The following is a 19,049-nucleotide window of genomic DNA, read 5'->3' on the forward strand; positions in this document are numbered from 1 at the left end:
TCATGCAAAGCTTATTCGACAAGCTAACTAATGGTATAAGTTTCATTATGATCTGACACCGTATGAGAATTTTAGATGCTTAGATGCAAAAGTTAATTTTTAAAGCGATTTTCAAGAATCCAAGTACCCAAAACTCATAACTTATACTATTAACCTATTGTAAGGCTTGAACCAAGTGCAATGGACCAAAATACACTTGAGTAAGCATTCAAACACATAAAAACATACCAAATACAAAATTTGGCCACTCAATGGCTATTTTACCCAATATGGCCAAAATACCAAAACAACACAATATAAACTATTTGGCCTCTATTGCCACATAATACACTACAAATACATTTACCACATAGATAAAACATTCCTTTTACTTGTAATAGCATTTTAGCCCATCACCACAAAAATTACCACATTTTCACATGATATACAATATTGGGCTAAAACAAAAAATAACATAATGTGAAACAAGTGCAACCAATCAAAATGATGTACATTCTTAGTTGGCAACATATAATATCATATAACAAGTTTATAAACATGACTCAAATCAAAATTAGGCTTTATAATGAGAATGTAGCAAGTATGCTAGCCCTTGCTTGATTCCCTCCCTAGCTCAGTCTCACTGGTGGAACCTGTAAAATGATAACCACGGGATGAGATAAAAATCTCTAACTAAGATAATCTATATTATTGATTAACATGTTAAGTTATAGACAAGCCTTAAATCAAGTAAAATAAGCACAACATATAAAATCACCATAAGTTACATGCATCATCCCTATCTATTCGGTCCTCCAATACTCTCGATCAAACCGGTAGGGTATTTCACAGAACCAAACCACATGTATGGTCCCCAAGCTCACCATTCATGGTAGGACTACCCGGTCAAGATATCCTAAACCACTTCTAGACTACTGGTTCCCCCATTATAAGTAATTGGGGTTTCGTTACTCTAACACCGTATCCTACGGATGCTAAGGAGCATAATCTCCAACTTCGTACCCTTTTGGATACTAAGGAGAATAAGTCTCCAACACCGCACCCATTTTTTGGGCACTAAGAAGAGTAAGTGCTGCACCTGGTGTCCCGAGGTGCCAGCAATGCCATATGGACTTAATCTTCACTAACTCCACTAGGGTGACCTCCCACCCTCTAATATGCCACAATTCATTACATATCTCTACTTCATCATGCATAAATAACTTTTCAAACAAATATAACAAATTTTGTCATTTACTTCAAAAATATAGAATTTCACAAATTAGTACTCCACTCATTTTCTAAAATAGTTAACCTTTAAAGAATTTATACATATATACTCAACAAATCATAGAAAAGTAAATTGAGAATAACTTATACAAGGTAATAAATAATATAAATTATTTAGTTACCTCAACCCTTTTGTTACTAAAAGGGTTACCCGTGGTACTAAATTTCTTCTTGTGTCAAGGTAAGTCTTCCCACACCACAATCTACATCAATAAGTACTATATGTTAATTTTCAATTAACACAAGCACTATTAGCTATCAATAAGCTCCCAATTCTCCCACTTCTCACTCATATTCTCAACAAAGAGGCTTGAGATTAGAATTTGTTTATACAATCCCTTTAAGCCTCCCTCTAACTCTCTCACAATATAACACTTAATATCTCAACTTATCATACTTTAAAACCCCATGATCAAGTTAGGGCTTGATCCAACTTTCACCAAACAACAAAATAGCTTCATATTACCACATATCTAAGATTAATAAACCTAAATCAAACCTTTAGAGTTAAAAGAAACCTTCAAAACATAGACTCATGGCTTAATCTAATTAGACTAAATTTCTCCCTCTTCTAAATCCCATAGAAAATGAGATGAAAAGGTAGAGGAGAAGGGTAGGAACATTTGAAGGCTCAATTTGTCTACAAAATCCTCCTAAAATAATGCCCTAACAGTGTTCAAAGTTGCCCCCTTTGTGCTCTAGGTTTCCCACCACAAAATCTGACTTTTTTTGATCATTTCCAAAATTTCAAGTTGTCTGCTGTGCTGTGCGTCGCAATGCATGCCACACAAGCTGTGGCTCACAACACAGCAAGCAACAAGTTGATTTTGCTCCCCTTAATGCCTCCCGACTTGATCTAACTTTCATCCTAACTCAAGTTAGAGCCAAATATGACCCAAAAATCCAATTAGCAATCCAAAAACATAATTAAATAAATTAATCATATTTTTAACTAATTTATCCCTTAATTAATCAATTTTTTTAGATTTAAAGTTTTTGGATGTTACATGTTATGTGTGAGAAAGTGTTAAATGATAAATGAGGATCTTAAATAGTTTAAAAAAGTATGATCATAAGGGTGGGAGTTCACCCGAGTGTAGGAGATGATAAAGACCATGTAGTAAGGTTTCCTTAGTACTCGTTAGGGTGCAGTGTTGGAAACAATTCTCGTTAGTGCCTTGAAAGGTGTGATGTTGGAGAAGATCTCCTTAATTCCTATTCAGGTACAGTGTTGGAAATGAGAGACTCCTTAGTATCTTTGCAATACGGTGTTGGAGTCAATGATGCCTCATTATGTGTATTAGGGGAAACCATAGTCCGTATTGTGCACTAGAACATCTTTGATCGGGTAATTCTACCACTGTAGGTGAGCTCAAGACTAATAAGAGTGTACATTGGTCTAAGATGAGCTTATGATTTTAGGTGATTTGGAGGTTTGGTTAGTAAAAATCATGCTAGTATGTTATGTGATATGATGAAATATCTTAAGATAACATGGAATCCTTTGTGATTGATGAAAAGTTAAAAATGAAATAAGATATGTGATATATATACTATTTTATGAGGTTTTGATGATATACTATGTTTACTTTCATATTGTTGCATGTGATAGTCAATAGGAGTAAGTTATTCTATTACTGAGATTTTTATCTCACCCCTGTGGTTACATGTTTTCAGGAATGGGAAGTGATCAGGGTAAGGGAAGAGAATCTAGACCCGGTTTGACTTGTAAAGCTGTATACTCTGAGGTTGTGTAATGAACTGAACTAAGAGTGTATATATAAGTATATATGAGTTGCTATAGGGATACATACTTGTATTGAATTGATATTTTATGAAATCAAGCCCGATTATATGTATATGTGTTGTTTGAAATAAAAGGGCTATAATTTAAGTATATGTTGTTGAAATAATTTTGTGTTGGTGAATCTTAAGCCAAGGGATAAATTATGATGAAATAAGTAATTTAGGGGCTAAGATTGTGTTATGAATATGATTGTATATGCATGGGTTGAGAAATAGCTAAGTGGGCTAAATTATGCCAAGAAATGACAAAGTTTATAAAGCTAGTGAATTTTGAAAATTGGCTGAAGAAGGGTCAAATTTTGATATATGAGTATAATTGTGATTAATTGTGGTCAACCAGGTGTCTTAAATCATTTTGGACTTAGTTCAAGGCCTAATGTAGTCTAATGAGAGAAAGGGATATATTTAAGCGCTTAGGTGCACAAAATTTTCAGAAAAAATAACTTTTTGCACCTAAGTGCCTAAATTTTGATCGGATCGTTAGATCATATCTAAACCTATCTCATTAGTTAGTATACGAGCTAAACTTCATGTAGGCACTTGAATCACTCCAATTAGATGTCGTATATGGAAACGGCACACACCAGAAGTTTATCATTTTTGCTATCAAAATGACAGCAGAAATTCGAACAAGCACGCCGCAGTGCATGGTGACACATGCCATGGTACACGACACAGAAAAGGTGAGCATGTGGCTTTGTGCCACATGCTGTAGTGCACGGACCAAATTTCAATTTTATTTATATGTTGTAACGCATGCAATTGGGATAGGAATACTGGTGGGTTATGTCTATTATATATTTAAGGAGTGTATGATTTACTTCCACTGTGTTTTTCTCTGAATGTGTTAGGAATTGATTAATTTTACAAAACAAGTCTTTGATTGAAACTTTTGAAATAAATTTTGACTAGCGTAATTGATGCAAGGCAGTGGTAACACCGTAGTCTTCTTCTATATTGAGTAGATATAAGAGGAGGTTAGATTTCACCATTCACGCATATACAAAGGGCTAGGGGCTCAAAAGCCAACTAACAACACACTATACACATGTTTGAATCCTAAGGCAACTTATACACATTTTTATCGAATAACACACAAGTTCATTACACCAAATCCTTACAAAGGCTTAGAGAGAGATCTTAATTAGCCAATGTTTTTTCCCTTTAAACCACTAATGCCAGAACTTGAAAAATATAGTGCCAGAACCACAGGTGAGATAAAAATCTCAATAACTAATATAGTCTGTTAAATATTTATTATCATAAATAACAATGCCAAAGTAGCAAAACTAGGGTAATATCAAATTTATATCAAAGTATGAAGAAATTTCATCTTTTTAAAGGAATTCGACACAATTACACATTAGCATGATCATCTAACCACCGAACCTCTAATGCTCCTTGACACAAAACTATAAGCTCTAATAGATCAATCACTCATTAATCCAAGAACACTTTTGATGGTAGAAACACCTAGCCAAAGGTAATCAAACTCACCTATAGACTATGGTTTTCCTCTTCATACACTTGTGATAGAAGCATCCTTGACTCCTAACCATACCTTAACAGGGACTAAGGAGTTGCTAGACTGCTTGAATGTCCCATAGTTACAGTCACATAGTATGTTGTACCAACTTACCTATGATAACAACCCATATAATGCTGCACAGGATGTCTCATAGTGCTAGCATGATGATATAAATTTTTCAGTCACATCTCCACACACACATATCCCCACATATCCTAGGTGAACTCCCACCCCCTATGATTATGCTCTGTTTCATAATTTTCACTGCTTTCTTTCACATTTTCATAATATACACTTTTATACATAGCATATATATCAATCAAAACTAATACCCTTTTAAATTTCATTTCACAAACCGATGTTCATGCTAAAATTATTTACAATATCAAATCATGCATAAAACTCATAAAACAACAAACTTACTATTTCATATTTACTTCAACACAGTTATAATAGTTAGTAAACAAAATAAACTATATGGTTACCTCAACCCTTCTATTTGATAAAAAGGGTTACCTGTGTAATTTCCTTACTTAAATCTCTCTTCGCTTATTTATATGTCACACACTAGAATCTACATAAAATTGGCATTCAAAGTCAATTTCATTATTGACAAAAAGTGCCAATTATCGCAATTAAGCACCTAATTGCTATCAATTCCACAATTTCATACTTGATCACGTGTATCACAACTGATTACCCCTCATTACAAACTTTAATCTTTACCTAGCTAAATTTCTCTCACTACCCTCTCTCTAAATTAGGTCAAATTGTTCCTATAGCTTCAAAGCTCTATCGTTCCGACTCAAACTAGTCACAAAGTACTAGTTTAGTTTCAGAGAACCTTTCTATTACTGTAGGGTAAGAAATCAACTCCTTAAAACTTCTGAATTCAATTTCTCACTAGTTAAAACTAAGAGAAAATAAGGTAGAATCAAAGGTTAAGGCAGAATGAGACTTACCCGATAACTAATAGGTTAAAAATGTTGCTCTTACTCCCAAAAACCAATGCCCTAGCACAGTCCCTTCTCTTCTCCATGCCTGAACCTTTCTTTATTGTTCTTCCCTTCTATTTCATGAGCTAGACACATCCTTACTTATCAAAGTTCTACACCATATACCACGACACATACATCCTCCACTATGACGTGTGGCACAGTGAAGGAAATCCTTATGATGCTCACAAACTCTGCTTCGGGATTCCACTTTTCTACTCATATCTAGTCAAATAACATCCTAAAGAGTCAATATAACACTTTGCTTTCCAAAACCCTAATCCTACATTAAATCACTAATTCATTCCATAATCAGTCATTAACGTAGGATTAGAAATTCAAGATGTTACATTCAATGTCGTGTGTATTTGTTCATCTTTCATCTCTTCTTCTTAGTCCAACGCCACTATCAGGCTCCTGTGAGTAGCTGTGGTTCATTGGTTTCTGTCTTCATTTTCCTCAACCAACTTTTAGTTTCCTCTTTAGTTGCTCCTAATTGGAGGTAAAGGATTTCAAATTTTCCCTTCCCTTCTTGCATCGACTCTCTATGTGTGTATGTGTTTGGGTGGATGAAAATTTTGATTCCCATTCCTTGTTTAATTGTTTTGCACAAATGTGTTGAGAAAGGGGAAACTTGTGAGTACCTATGATTGAAATTTAGTATGATGCATGTTTTTAGTGGCAATTTTGTTATAATTATTTTACATAAATAGATTTGGTTTCTCTAAGTCAAAATTTGCTTTTTTTTTTGTTAAAAGAATGGAAATTGGGAGGTTGATGGATTCCAATATTATTATTTTAAATTTTTAGGCAATGAAATTGAAGAAAAAGAACTTCAATATTAGTTTAAGAATTAACGCCTACAAGATGTTCGATAAAATGTATGTTTGAAGGAGTTTTGTTTGATTATGTATTTTATAAATTTTTTATGTTGTTGGGTGTTTAGAGAGAGCAAAGGAATTTGGAAATTATAATTTAGATATTGCCTTGCTTGAATGAATATGTTTATGCATCTTTGTTAATCTCACAACAAGCACAAACTAACTTAGATATTTCTTATTTGTGAATCTAAACTAGGTAGTGAGAAAGAACCTATCTAAGAAGTTATTAGGAGATTATCTGAATTCTGGATTCTTGAGGGTTATATGGTTGATAAATTATAAGTTATGGTATCATTTTAGAAGTTATATTCGGATGTTTGGAAATTGTTGTGCAAGAGATTGAAGATTAGAAAGTTTGTTTAGATGGATTGGAAATTAATGCACATTAATGTTTGTTAAAAAGGTCTAATAAAGGATCACATCTCAATTAAATAATTACTATGCCTAAAGTAAAATGAAAGAATTTGGTGTTATAATGATGATGTGCTTGGTGGAATTTTAAAATATGAATTGTGGTGTTTTGGAAATTTTGACTGGTTGAAATCAATTGGAGTGGCATTAGTAGTGGGAAGAAGTTTATATAATTCGCAGGAATTAATTAAAGTCTTTATTTATATATTCAATCAAGATGTGTGGAGAAAGAGGATATTGGTAAAAGTTGAGAAATAAATCTTTGGATTTTGAAATTCAACAAATATGTGAATAGCATCCTAATGACTTGATAGCAATTCAATTTCTTAAAAACATTGATAGAGTGTATTCATGTACTACCTATTCTATTAAAAGATAGAGTATTTTTAATTTATTCTTATTAATGGTTTACCATCTTAATTCTATTCTCAACTATTATATATGGAAGTGTTGTCATTATATTAGATTTTATAGAAAGAATTGGAATTATTTATTTTAACATGAATATCTAAAAATATTTGTTACATTAATATTGTTTGATTGTGTGCTTAAAGAATGATTAGCCATCATGATTCATGTATAGGATATACACAAATGAAATATTTTATCTTGAGTACGGTGAAAAATGTTGAAAAATAACATAAAATAATATGTTGATTTTATTGACCCATGCATGCTTGATTTATAATGTGGGATTGAATCAAAACGTTGGTTACTAATAGCAGTACTGTTAATCCTTGGCATGCCATAATTAAATCCTAGCTATCTTGGTATTTGTGAGTATCACACTTGTTATTCATGAGTTTAATGCTCACACTTGTTATTCATGGGTTTTATGCCTACACTTGTTTTGTGACTTCTAAGTGTACTTAATTACTTCATGACTTTAAGCTATGCCTGTTAGTTATTTACCCTGATAGACTATGTGTCCAAATATATTAGTTACTTACTCTTGTGAATTATGTGTCCATGCTTGTTGGTTACTTATCCTTGTGGATTGTAGGTCAATGCTTGTTAATTATTCTAACAGTCCCACTAAAACATGAATTTTTGGAAACTTATTGTTTTAAAATTTATTCTATTAAGCAAACTATTGTTTGATCATATATAATTTTATAGGGTGAATTATATAACTCAATTGTTTTAAGATAGAGATTGTAGCTTGAAAAGTTGAACTTGATTTCTGTATTATCTATAAATTAATATATATATATATATATATATTTGATTGAATTCATATATGATTGTTTGAATTATACAATATGAGTTTTAGAATGTTAATGGTTATTTTTCATATTGGATTCATAAATATTCTCCTCCTTCATTTTTTTAAATATTAAATTGGAACGTTATTTACTACAAAATTATTTTGGCCTCAGATACTATAACTGACATTGAACTCTTGCTAATGATTAATGGGTTTATTCTAATTTAAAGTGGAAGAGCTATGAATTAAGATTTCGTTTGATGTAAAATTTGAATTTGTTAATTTGATAATATCAACTTAATTTTTGCTTCACATAAATAATAATTAGGGTCTTTATTTAATTATATACTCTATATGCTGGCTGAAAGGAGATGAACTTCCAATTATTATGATATTTTACTTGAAATCTTGTGTTGTATAATTTTTGAAAGGTCTTAGTTATAGCAAAGGTTTTGTCAAAATTTTTACAAAAGTATTAAAGTCTATTTGAATTAAAATTACTTAGAATATCATAATTTCAATATAAATATAATTATGTTTTAAAAATGGAACAATTTTTCAATTTAAGGCTTTAGGGATGTGAGTTCTGGTAAATATCTCATACCAGTCATTCCTCTTTTTCTTTTTTTGGGGGGCAGCATGAAAATTTAGTTGGGAAAAGTTTATCATTTGCTCTCAATATTTTAGGAGAGATATTTTTTGTTATCAATGAATCCTACTCTTTATACTTACAAAAATAACCATATCTAGTATCAATTCCTACATGTTAATAAGCCAATGGATTCCTTAAATAATTACATAGTGATTGATAATATATAAATATTACTTATACATTGCCAAATGAGAGACCAAAATACATATTAAAAATTGAGGTACAACATGCATATATACAACAACATTTAATTGGCCTTTATTTGTTAGTAAAGCATATGCTTGCTTGGTCGAAATAGAGACCTTACACAATATGTTGAGCGAACAATATCATAAAAAAGTCGAAATTGAAGGAACAAAAATATGATTATTGGCAAAAATGAAATCACAGAAATGAAGCCAGGAACCCACTTTAAGCCATGCTCATATGTTACGAAGACGGCACTACTAAATGCTATCATCATGCTTGTTATGGACATGAAGAGAGTTACCAATCCAAGTATCAGCCTTGAGGGAAGAGACTTATAAAAGTCATACTCAGCATAACGTGAGATAAGGATAGACAAGAAGACAAGTATGGAGGCTGAAGATGAAATAAATGCAATAGCATCTGATATTGCAAATATCATAAAGGATCGTTTCCATAAATAATTGGGTGTTCCTGAATTATCGTTGATACCACCTGGTATGCTAAATGCAGCAGAGAACACTCCAGTAGCAATAAGAGTTGAAACAACCATGCAAGAGTTAGCTGTTCTCTTTGTCCATGACTCAGCATCTTTCCTCAATGATGCATGCTCCCTAGTGAATAAATCACGAGGAGTTTCACCATTTGAGTTTTTCATCTTCACATATGATGGTAACATTATCTTCTTCACCTCCTACAATGTCAAAGGGTTGTCAAAAGCTTGTAAACCATGGGATCATATAAACCATTTCATAGTTGGTAAGGAAGAAGTACCTCAAACCATAACAGTTCGAGCTTCATTTGAAAAGCCGCCCCAGAGACCAATTCAAGTCTATCAGCCGGTGCTAACTTTGCAGCCAAATGTAATATATTGTTTCCATCATCTTCGTCTACATATGACAATATGATATCCTTATTTGCACTTATATCATGGATAAGATTGAAGATGTTAGGATGACGATGTGAAACAGCAATGTGAATTATGCTTCGCTTTTGGTCATCCAATTCCCATACTAAATCAGGGTAAGATCTCATAAGCTGGGCTAAAAAGTCAAAATTTCCAAATTTTGTCGCATCAAACAATAGTCGTGATGGCTCATTTATTATTTTTCTCATGTCTTCCTCTGATCTTACAAGATTGAGAATTCCTCGCCAGAGAGAATGAACAAGTTGGAGAGCAACACCGTGCTTCGTTCCTGGGATATAATATTTTGATGAACCGATGAATAAGTTAAAGCTAATGTTAAGCAATACGTTGGGACAGTCTATGATTTTTAGCCACAATATACACATATTAAAAATATTTATTTTATAATAAACATGCATATTGTTAGGTATAGTCAGTTGAGACTAATTTTCCGGTCATCCTAGCAAGTAATTACAGTGGCTAATTACCTGAACTTATGAGATTTTGATGTTCTGGACTATGATGACCCAAATCTGTTGTCTTCTGAGCCATGATATGCAAACCTGTCATCCCTTCTTCATTTGTTGCCAATGCAAGTTCTTGCTTATCTTTCAACATTTTCAGCGCTAAATCTAAGAAATTTCAAAAGGTAGTCAAGAAGCGCAAATGCTGTCGCATAATTTAATTATAAATATAGAGCTATATATCAAGCTAAAAGAAGTTTGCATGCAAAAAATAATAATAATAATAATAAAAAATAAACCAAGTTTATCAAATGCTTGGTCATGCTTTACCAATTACGTTCACTCATAATGAGCGTATGTATTCCTGGTTTATATTTAGGAAACATATAATACTTACCATAAATGCCACTGTCGATGCAAGTGAGGAATAACTTATTCCTGTCTGCTTCTTCAAAAGCTAATTCATCAATTTTAGAGTATAGATACCATGTCATATCAGCTCTTCCTTGTATTGCAGCAAAATGAAGAGGAGTGAAGCCATTTCCACCTCTAATGTTTAGCAAGAATGGATTTTTTTCCCACAATAACTTAACAATATCCAAGTTTCCTGCAGCAGCAGCAAAGCAGAAAGCAGTGTTTCCCCTAGAGTCTTGTAAATCCAAGTCACTCTCATTCATCAAGTTCACAAGCTCCTTCACAAAGTGAAAATGTCCTGCTCCTGCTGCTACATGAAGTACTGTTGGATATCCTTTTGCTATAGCAGCATTCATAAGCATTCTCTCATGACTTAACAACATGGGCTTAGCTTTCTCCCAATTTCCTTCTAATGCATATTTGTAAAGAGGCACACATAATTTAAGGTAATGGATTCTACCCTCCCCTGAAACAAGCAAGTAACATGTGTTTCAAAAGTAACTTGATAGTGAAATTCTCATTCAATTTTTTGACAAATGTAAATTGATCTCAGACTGTCTTTCATGTATAATAAATGGCTTTAGTACGTTGAACTAATTATTAGCAATCATTTTTTCCCTCAACAGATTAATCGTGCATCGATTTCTAACCCTCATGGCAAACAATAAATTATTTTTAATTACAAGAAAATTTTGGATGAATTAATGCGTTTTAAGAGCCACCAAGAACAGCACAAGCCTCATTGTTAAGAAAATACTTACAAATTAACTGCAATCAAGATCTTGATTGATATCAACAATGAGATGGAACCCACTATTTTATGAGATATGAGTCAAGAATTCTTAATACATTGATGGAAAAGCACTATATTGGGCCCCTACACTTTGTTTAAGTTTTGGTATAGGTCTCTAGATTTTTTTTTTTTTAATGTTCCAAGTACATACAATTTCCTCCATCCACAATGTTGGTCCCTACATTTTTAGATGAACATTGACATAGTGCAAACAATGTAAATAATGTTGACATATCAATTAACACTGTTAATTTTATACTTATGTGTCAAACTGATGCTGATATACAATTTTTAATAAGAAATCCTTTTTTTAAAAAAAAAACCTACATGGAATTTGTGTATATGTTTTCTTGATCATTTAAAAAGTCTTGGTCAGTCTTTTTATTTCATTTGATGTAGGCTCTTTTTAATTTTTGCTTATTAAATAATTCCATGCCAATATCATTTGGATATGTAAGCACAAAATTAATAGTGTTAATAGACATATCAGCATTATTAATACCGTTTATGCCATGTTAATATCCTTTTGAAAATGTAGACACCAATTTTGTAGATAGAGAAAAGTGTAGGGACCTGGAACTAAAAATAAAGTGTAGGAACTAAACTAAAATCCAAACAAAGTGCAGGACTAAAAGTAGTCTTTTCTCTGTATGAATTGATCAGAACAATGTTTGTTCACACAGTAGTTAGGGGGAGAAAGTCATTTTCAAAGAAGAAGAAATTGCTTCATCTTGTCCCAAGTCTTGTAATTTTTATTATAGAACCCCATTCATCAATGAGTACGAGTCACCTGTCTATATATGGAGCTAAATCCATATTATAAAGGATTCCATCATCTTCCTCATAAGAAATTTAAGTAAATTATGAGGAACCACAAAAAAATTGAACACACATATCAGTTTTATATTTAAGATTTTAGAGAGATCGTAGTTACTTGTATCCTCCAAAAGATGAAGGGAAGGTCTCCTAAAAGTAGCTGAATCGACTCTTAGTAATTGGATGCGATTCGGTCCTTCAGGAGGATTCGCTAGATATCCATTTGGCGCATCCATATTTATCTGCAAGCAAAATCGGACACATTATTAACACTTTCGTAGTTAACTATACATTTGTGTTGATTTTTGTCATTAGCATGTTTACTTTTTTTTTACTAACTCCAGTGGGTTGCATGTATATCTAAAAGGAATCCAAGATTCATATAAGATGTACTGTTTCAAGATTGGTAAATATTGTGGCTCCTCATCATAACTTCTATATAGAGATGTGATATTGACAAGTAACAAAATTTAAGGAGACAAAATACTTTATTACCCTGATTAAAACCAAGGACTGGTTGCTAAAAATGATGGAAAAGGAATATAATGAAATGTTGTGATAAAGAATCATAAATAGAGTTTTCTAAGAGGGGGTAATGGGTAAAGTAATAAAGCAATGTAAATAGGAAATGACATGTATGAGGTTACAACACTATATTTCTAATTCGTAAAGGATAATTATCATATAGTAATTAGAGACGACAACCAAACATAATAATATTGAAATAAAATCAAAATATGCTTATATATAAAAATTACTATAAAATTGTTATCTTTACGAATTCTAAAAAATTGAAGAAAACGGGACCCAAGTACGTTCACTATAACAAGGACGTTGGATGAATTATTCAATTATTGATGATGACAAATCATGGACAGTTGACGTCAAAATTAAGCAATTTCTAGGAAGCAGCTCTACTGTATCAATGGTCCCGCTGATGACTTCGCCAGACCAATAGTTTTTGTGGTTTTGTGGTCCAGCTTTGTTCGATATACACTACTCTATGGTACGGAAATAGCTCTTCCACCAAAGTTTTCTTCAAATTAAATATCTACTATCAAATCGCCATTCATTATATTTCTGATAAAATATGTATTTCTTTAGATAAATATATCTACGTGATCTGGCAATATATATGTATATATAAGAAAACTCCGGCAAAATAAACCTCAATACCTGGGAATCGATTGAATGGAGGAAATTTTCCTCTTTCGGCACTTGCCTATGAACCAGCTTCTAGAATCAAGCGGTTAGTTTCCTGGGGAAAAGATAACAGAAAAATAACGAAACTTGGACTGTGTGCTCAGAAAATGAGATTTAAATGATTCCAAAGATATTTGAAGACAACCGGCTTCCTTAAGCTTACCGAAAAACAAAACAAAAGAAAACCGGCGCTATCTTTGATGATGAAAGAAGCATCTGTAAATGAAGGATAGAGAAGGAAGACAGTAAAATACCTTATTGAATGGCTTTATATGTTCTTTGCTTGTAGAGTGAGATCGCTTGATCCTTTTGGAGTGAGATAAAATTACTGTAATAATGTTGCTTCTACAAAACAAACTTGAGGATGCTGTGGGGAAGAAAGCCGTGACGGATTTAATTATAAGGATCTGGGGATAAGAGAACCTACGAGGTTGGTTCTTCTTCGTCAATGTCAACGCCAAGTCATTTCCAATTTCCAATTATTAAATTAAACAACACTAAGCTGCTGAAAAATATACCAGTTATGAAACCAATAAGGTAATGGTTTAAAAGTTAAAGATTAAAATCATAGCCGAATTGTATATTAGGCTGGTCATTAACAAAACATTTTATTGTCGACCTAGGATCCAACAATGTACTGTTCAATAAGTGGTCAGGTTAATTCAGTTTATTGATTCTTGTTCATGATTGTGAAGCATTAAGTAAATTCTAATATATAACTAAATTAAGCAAGACATAGAGAGACAAACAACAGTGTTTTCCATCCTTTTGATCTTCTTTATATGGGTCCCATTATTTTGGAAGAAAACTGATCAATGCTATGAATTCATTAAATTTCTTGTCCTTACCGAGTTCTTTGAAGGCGGGGTGTAAGCCCAAAACAATGCATCACACAAAAACCAAACATGAGATAACACAACCCAAGGAAAAAAAATGTCAAATTTTATCGTGAAAACAAATAATATGTGTTCGTGATTTTAGTTAAAATAGCTTTAGAATTAGTTCATAATCAGTTTAATTTATCTATTTTTTTTGTTTTGGAACAGGAAAAAAAATAAAAAGGGATACAAAAATCATGAGCATGTAAGAATATAAACGATAAGATAAGTAAGTTAAAAGGAAGGGAGAGCACATGGGGCGGGAATATACAGTCCTACTCCTCAAGTGTCGCTTTTGCCCATAAAAACATAAGAGCAAAGCCAGAGAAATTAAATATTTAATGGAAGCCCCAGGAAGAATTGAAGGGCTCGAGGTGGCAAGGGTGGGAAGGGAGAGACACGCCTGTGATTATATTTTCTTTTATATTACTTTTAATCCTCAAGTTTCGTTATAAGTCTTAGTTTTTTTTTTTTAAAGTATTTCAGGTTGCTATATTCTTTTCATTTAAAAGCTCGGTTCTTATATTTTAATAGAAATGTTGACATAGCACAAATAATATTAAAAATGTTGATATGTCCATTAACACCATTAATACAGTTAATTTGTAGTTATATATCAAAGTGATATTAATATGAATTTTTTAATAAGTAAAAATTTAAAAAAATGTTTCTATTAGATGAAATAAAAAAGGATGACTTGAACTTTTAAACGATTAACAGGAGACGCCCAAATTAAAAAGACCTGGACCCTCATTTTTTAGGACACAACAACCCCATTACAATTGGGACCCATAGACCCCACAACAACAACGCCAGAAAAGAGCCTAGGTGGATGCCGGAAAAGAGCGTTTGATGGCTCTAGAATGGTTACCGCTGGGGAACAATCATCTGATGGTGGTCAGATGAGGCAAGACTTTGGCATTCGACACATCAAGCGGAGGTGAGATTATTCATTTGATTTTAAGTTTTATTCCTCAATCAAACTCGCCTGGCGCTGGTCATTTAAAAGTCCAAATTAGCCTCTCTCTTTTTTTAATTTTCATCTTATATAGGCTCTTTTTTATTTTTGCTTATTAAAACTTCATATTAACATCCCTTTGACACCTAATGTAATAACCCAGATGTTTAAAATGATAATAAATTAATTAAACATATGTTAGTTATATTAAATTCGAGACAATTAGGATAAGAAGGAATGTTGGTGTAGTGGAAACTATGCAAATAATATGCCTTTAGATCCCAAATTCGAACTTGATTTTGGCCTAAAGGAGATTTATTTAATTTTATTACTCCATGAAATTACCAATATATCCTTCTTTGCATCAGATTTTTTTTCCTTCTCCTTTTAATTCTTTTTTTCGAACATTTGAGATGCAGAGAGAGAGAGCTAGATATCTGGGTCCTTGCTTGTCTCCCGTCGCGTTTCTGCTTCCTCCCCTCTCGATCGTCGGACACCGTCGTTTGTGTAAGTCTCTGTCGCCAGTGCTTGCTACTATTTCGTCCGCTGCAGCTGTGAGATTTCTCTTCCTGTCTCACCATTCCTCCGCCTTTATCATCGTCCCAAGTATGCCCAATTCTTCTTCTTCTTCTTCTTCTTTTTCTTGTTGATTCGTGTGTATAATTGCTTAAGCAAGCTAAAATTCTTTCTTCCTTTTTGCTTCTTTGGTCACCGCCGAGCTGCTCATCTCTTTTCTATGTTTAATTCTGGTTTTCGTTACCCCTGTACAGACCTGATGTTTGCTTCCTCCTCCCTGTTTGGATGTTGTTAATTCATCTAAGTGATAAGCTTTGATCTTTTTTTCTTTCCTTAGACAATTGTGGTGCGTGTAAATGGAAGAAGTGAAGGAGTGAAGTTTGCAATTTGTTTTCTCTCAAAATCTGCCGCTGTCATTGCTGTGCTGTGAAAAAAAAATGGTTGAGAATTTAACTTAAAGTTTGATAAAGGTATATTCATGGGTTATAAATTTTGAGTTAAATTAGGTTTGTTAGATTGGTTAATATATAGAAGTATTTGTTTAAATGAAATTGAAAGAGAATACTTTGAATATAAATCTTGAATATCGGCACTTATAAGATGGTTGTTGAAAGGTTTATTAGAAAAGGTTGCAAAGAAGGTCTGATTTTGGAAGTAATATACGAATATCTGAATTTTTGGAAATTTATTTCCTAAATTAGAATTGACATCTAATGGGAATTGAAGTTGTGAAGTAAATTGTGTTGATAACTATTAGGGAAAATGATCTAAGAAAGTAAAGAGATTGAAATAATGATGAAGGACAAACTTTGATTTATTTAAGTTGATTGTGATTTTTCTATTAGAGTAAGAGAGTTTGTTCATCTGGTAGCAAATTTATTAAAATTCTATCATATTTAATAGGGTCACTAGTGTAACATCCCAATTTAAATTTTAATAGTTAATTTGGGTTAATAGAAATAAAAAATAATAATATTTAGAGGTAAGAAAATTAGTAAGAGATGATTATTAAATCTAACTTAGGATATAATTCTAAAAAAAATTTTAAAAAAAATAAAAAAATATATTATTAAATTATTATTATAATAAAAAAAAGGAAAAGGTTTGCAAAAAAAAAAGGAAGAAAACGTGCCGCCACCTCAATAGTAACAATAGTAAAGAAAAATAATAAAAAAAAAAGAAGAAGAAAGAAGAGAGAGAAAAGAATAAAAAAAATGTGTGGGACCCACTGAATTTTTATAAAACTCACCCGTTTCCTTTCATTTCTGCAATTCTTTTCCTGCGCGCGAGCTGAGGCGGAGAGAAGCGAGTCGCCGGTGCAAAATATCTAAATTTTTAAGGTAAGAGTTTTTAATAGGATATTTAGGGTGTGATTTTAAGCTTTTCAAGACTAAGTAAGTGTTCTAAAATTTTTTCTTAGTCATCCTTCTTCTTTGGTTTCTGAGTTTGTAGTGGTAGAAAATTTAAAATCTAGAAGATGGATGAATTTATGTTGAATAAATATGGTTTTTGAGGTTGTTAGTAGTATAATAAATATTCTAGAGTATAAATTTATTGGTGATCTGTGAATTTGTGGCTTATGGATCAAATTCTAAACTAGATCTGAAAATATATGTTGATTTATTGAGATTTAGATGATTATTTGGGACGAGAAATGAATTATTATGGTTATAGGATTATGATTCTAAGCTAGAGACTCAATTTTTAATTTTTGGGTATTTTAGGTACGAATTTATGAAATAAAAAGAAAATTTTGATAATAGAAATTAGTTTAGAAGTTGATTTTTAGATTATTAATATTTATTGATAATTAAAAGAGGAGTTAAAAATTTTACTTAATAGTATTAACTATAGATTTGTATTAAGATTGAGATTAGAAATTATGTTATATTTTTAATTCTATTATTAGAATTATTTTATTAGTTTCAAAAATTGAAACTAATATTTATAAATAATATGTTATTTGTAGATTGTATTACTGGTGAAGATTGTGGTGAGAGAGAATTTTAAGGAATAATTTATTGAAAAAGCCACAAGATAACTATGCTTTTAATTTGTGATTAGTGTTACTTCATGTTAATTGGGTGATTATTGAGAAAATTATGAATTTTGTAATATTGTATAATTGTGCAATATTATTATGAATTTGTTTGATTATTGTGGGAGGTATTGGGAGACTTGTTATTATTGTTGTATTTATGTGCCACGTGGTACGCCCCTATTAGAGCTCAATAGGTGGCTTGTAAGGCCTCAGGCTAATCTACCTTTAGCCGGGTAATTTAGCACCGAGTGAGGGCTACGGCTCGAGGTTAATGGATGGATATAAGGATGGTTGTTTGTGTTTATTATAATATTTCTTATATTTGTTGGAATTATATTATTTTTAATTCTCACTTAGTAAGCACACACTTAACTGTTTGTATACACTATCATAAATTGGCTTTGGTTACTGGGACTTTTGAGTCTCATTATGTGGTTAACAATTTTCAGGAGAAGAGCCACGAGTGACACGTGGAGGAGTCCCAGAGGCTTAGTGGTATAGATCCACTATCTCTTTTGGGTATTTAATTTATGATTTATAATGTGTTATATTGCCAATATTAGGGCTTTTTGTTTATTGTCAATTATATGAATATATAAATGTAATCATGCCTTTCAAACTATTTCTATTTTTGGTACAATTTGGATGACTATAATTTTAATATTTGGTTTACTTTGGATTGGTTAAAATGGCATGATTATAAGGCCAAATAACTGGCTTGTGTTGAAAATTGACTAAATTGCTTATTTTACTTGTTGGGAGTATAAGGATGGACAAATGTGATTTAGTTTACTTGTTAGAAATATAAGGATGGACAAATGTGATTTAGCCTAATGGCATGTGGGAGGTAAAAATTTATCTGAAATGTTATAGTGTGTGAGTTGAAGCCAATTATAAAATATTTTATATCGAAATTATTGATATAAAAATGTGTTGGGTGGCTGTAACCCAACTATGGTTGAATTAAATTATTTAAAAAAAAATTTTGGTGTGTTACAACTAGAAGAAGGGAAAACTTGATTGCAGCCGTAAAAAGAAGGAGATTTTTGAAATTAGGTGGTATATCAGGTAAGTAAATAACGCTCCCTATACGTCTAAATGAGGATGATTTTTGTCTAAATAAA

General features: G+C 32.0%; 1 protein-coding gene across 4 annotated transcripts; it reads right to left on the minus strand.

Moving 5' to 3' along the window:
• Positions 1 to 9,003: 9,003 nt before the first annotated feature.
• Positions 9,004 to 13,890, minus strand: LOC129307195 (ankyrin repeat-containing protein ITN1-like). 4 transcript variants are annotated; one of them, XM_054948080.1, is made up of 7 exons: positions 13,787 to 13,890; positions 13,506 to 13,587; positions 12,448 to 12,571; positions 10,704 to 11,129; positions 10,331 to 10,474; positions 9,710 to 10,131; positions 9,004 to 9,629 (listed from the first exon to the last, which is right to left on the minus strand). In XM_054948080.1, exons 3-7 carry the CDS (start codon positions 12,563 to 12,565, stop codon positions 9,015 to 9,017), a joined length of 1,725 nt encoding a protein of 574 aa, XP_054804055.1. In that variant the 5' UTR covers positions 12,566 to 12,571; positions 13,506 to 13,587; positions 13,787 to 13,890; the 3' UTR covers positions 9,004 to 9,014. The 4 variants fall into 4 exon arrangements, with proteins under 4 accessions (XP_054804055.1, XP_054804057.1, XP_054804053.1 ...); XM_054948082.1 differs by having other exon boundaries at positions 9,710 to 9,825; positions 10,704 to 11,186; XM_054948078.1 differs by having other exon boundaries at positions 10,704 to 11,186.
• Between the last annotated feature and the right edge of the window lie 5,159 nt (positions 13,891 to 19,049).

Source organism: Prosopis cineraria, unplaced genomic scaffold (assembly GCF_029017545.1).
Source record: "Prosopis cineraria cultivar Desert tree isolate PC_DT_omini unplaced genomic scaffold, ASM2901754v1 PC3, whole genome shotgun sequence".
In the NCBI taxonomy this organism is placed as follows: Eukaryota; Viridiplantae; Streptophyta; class Magnoliopsida; order Fabales; family Fabaceae; genus Prosopis; species Prosopis cineraria.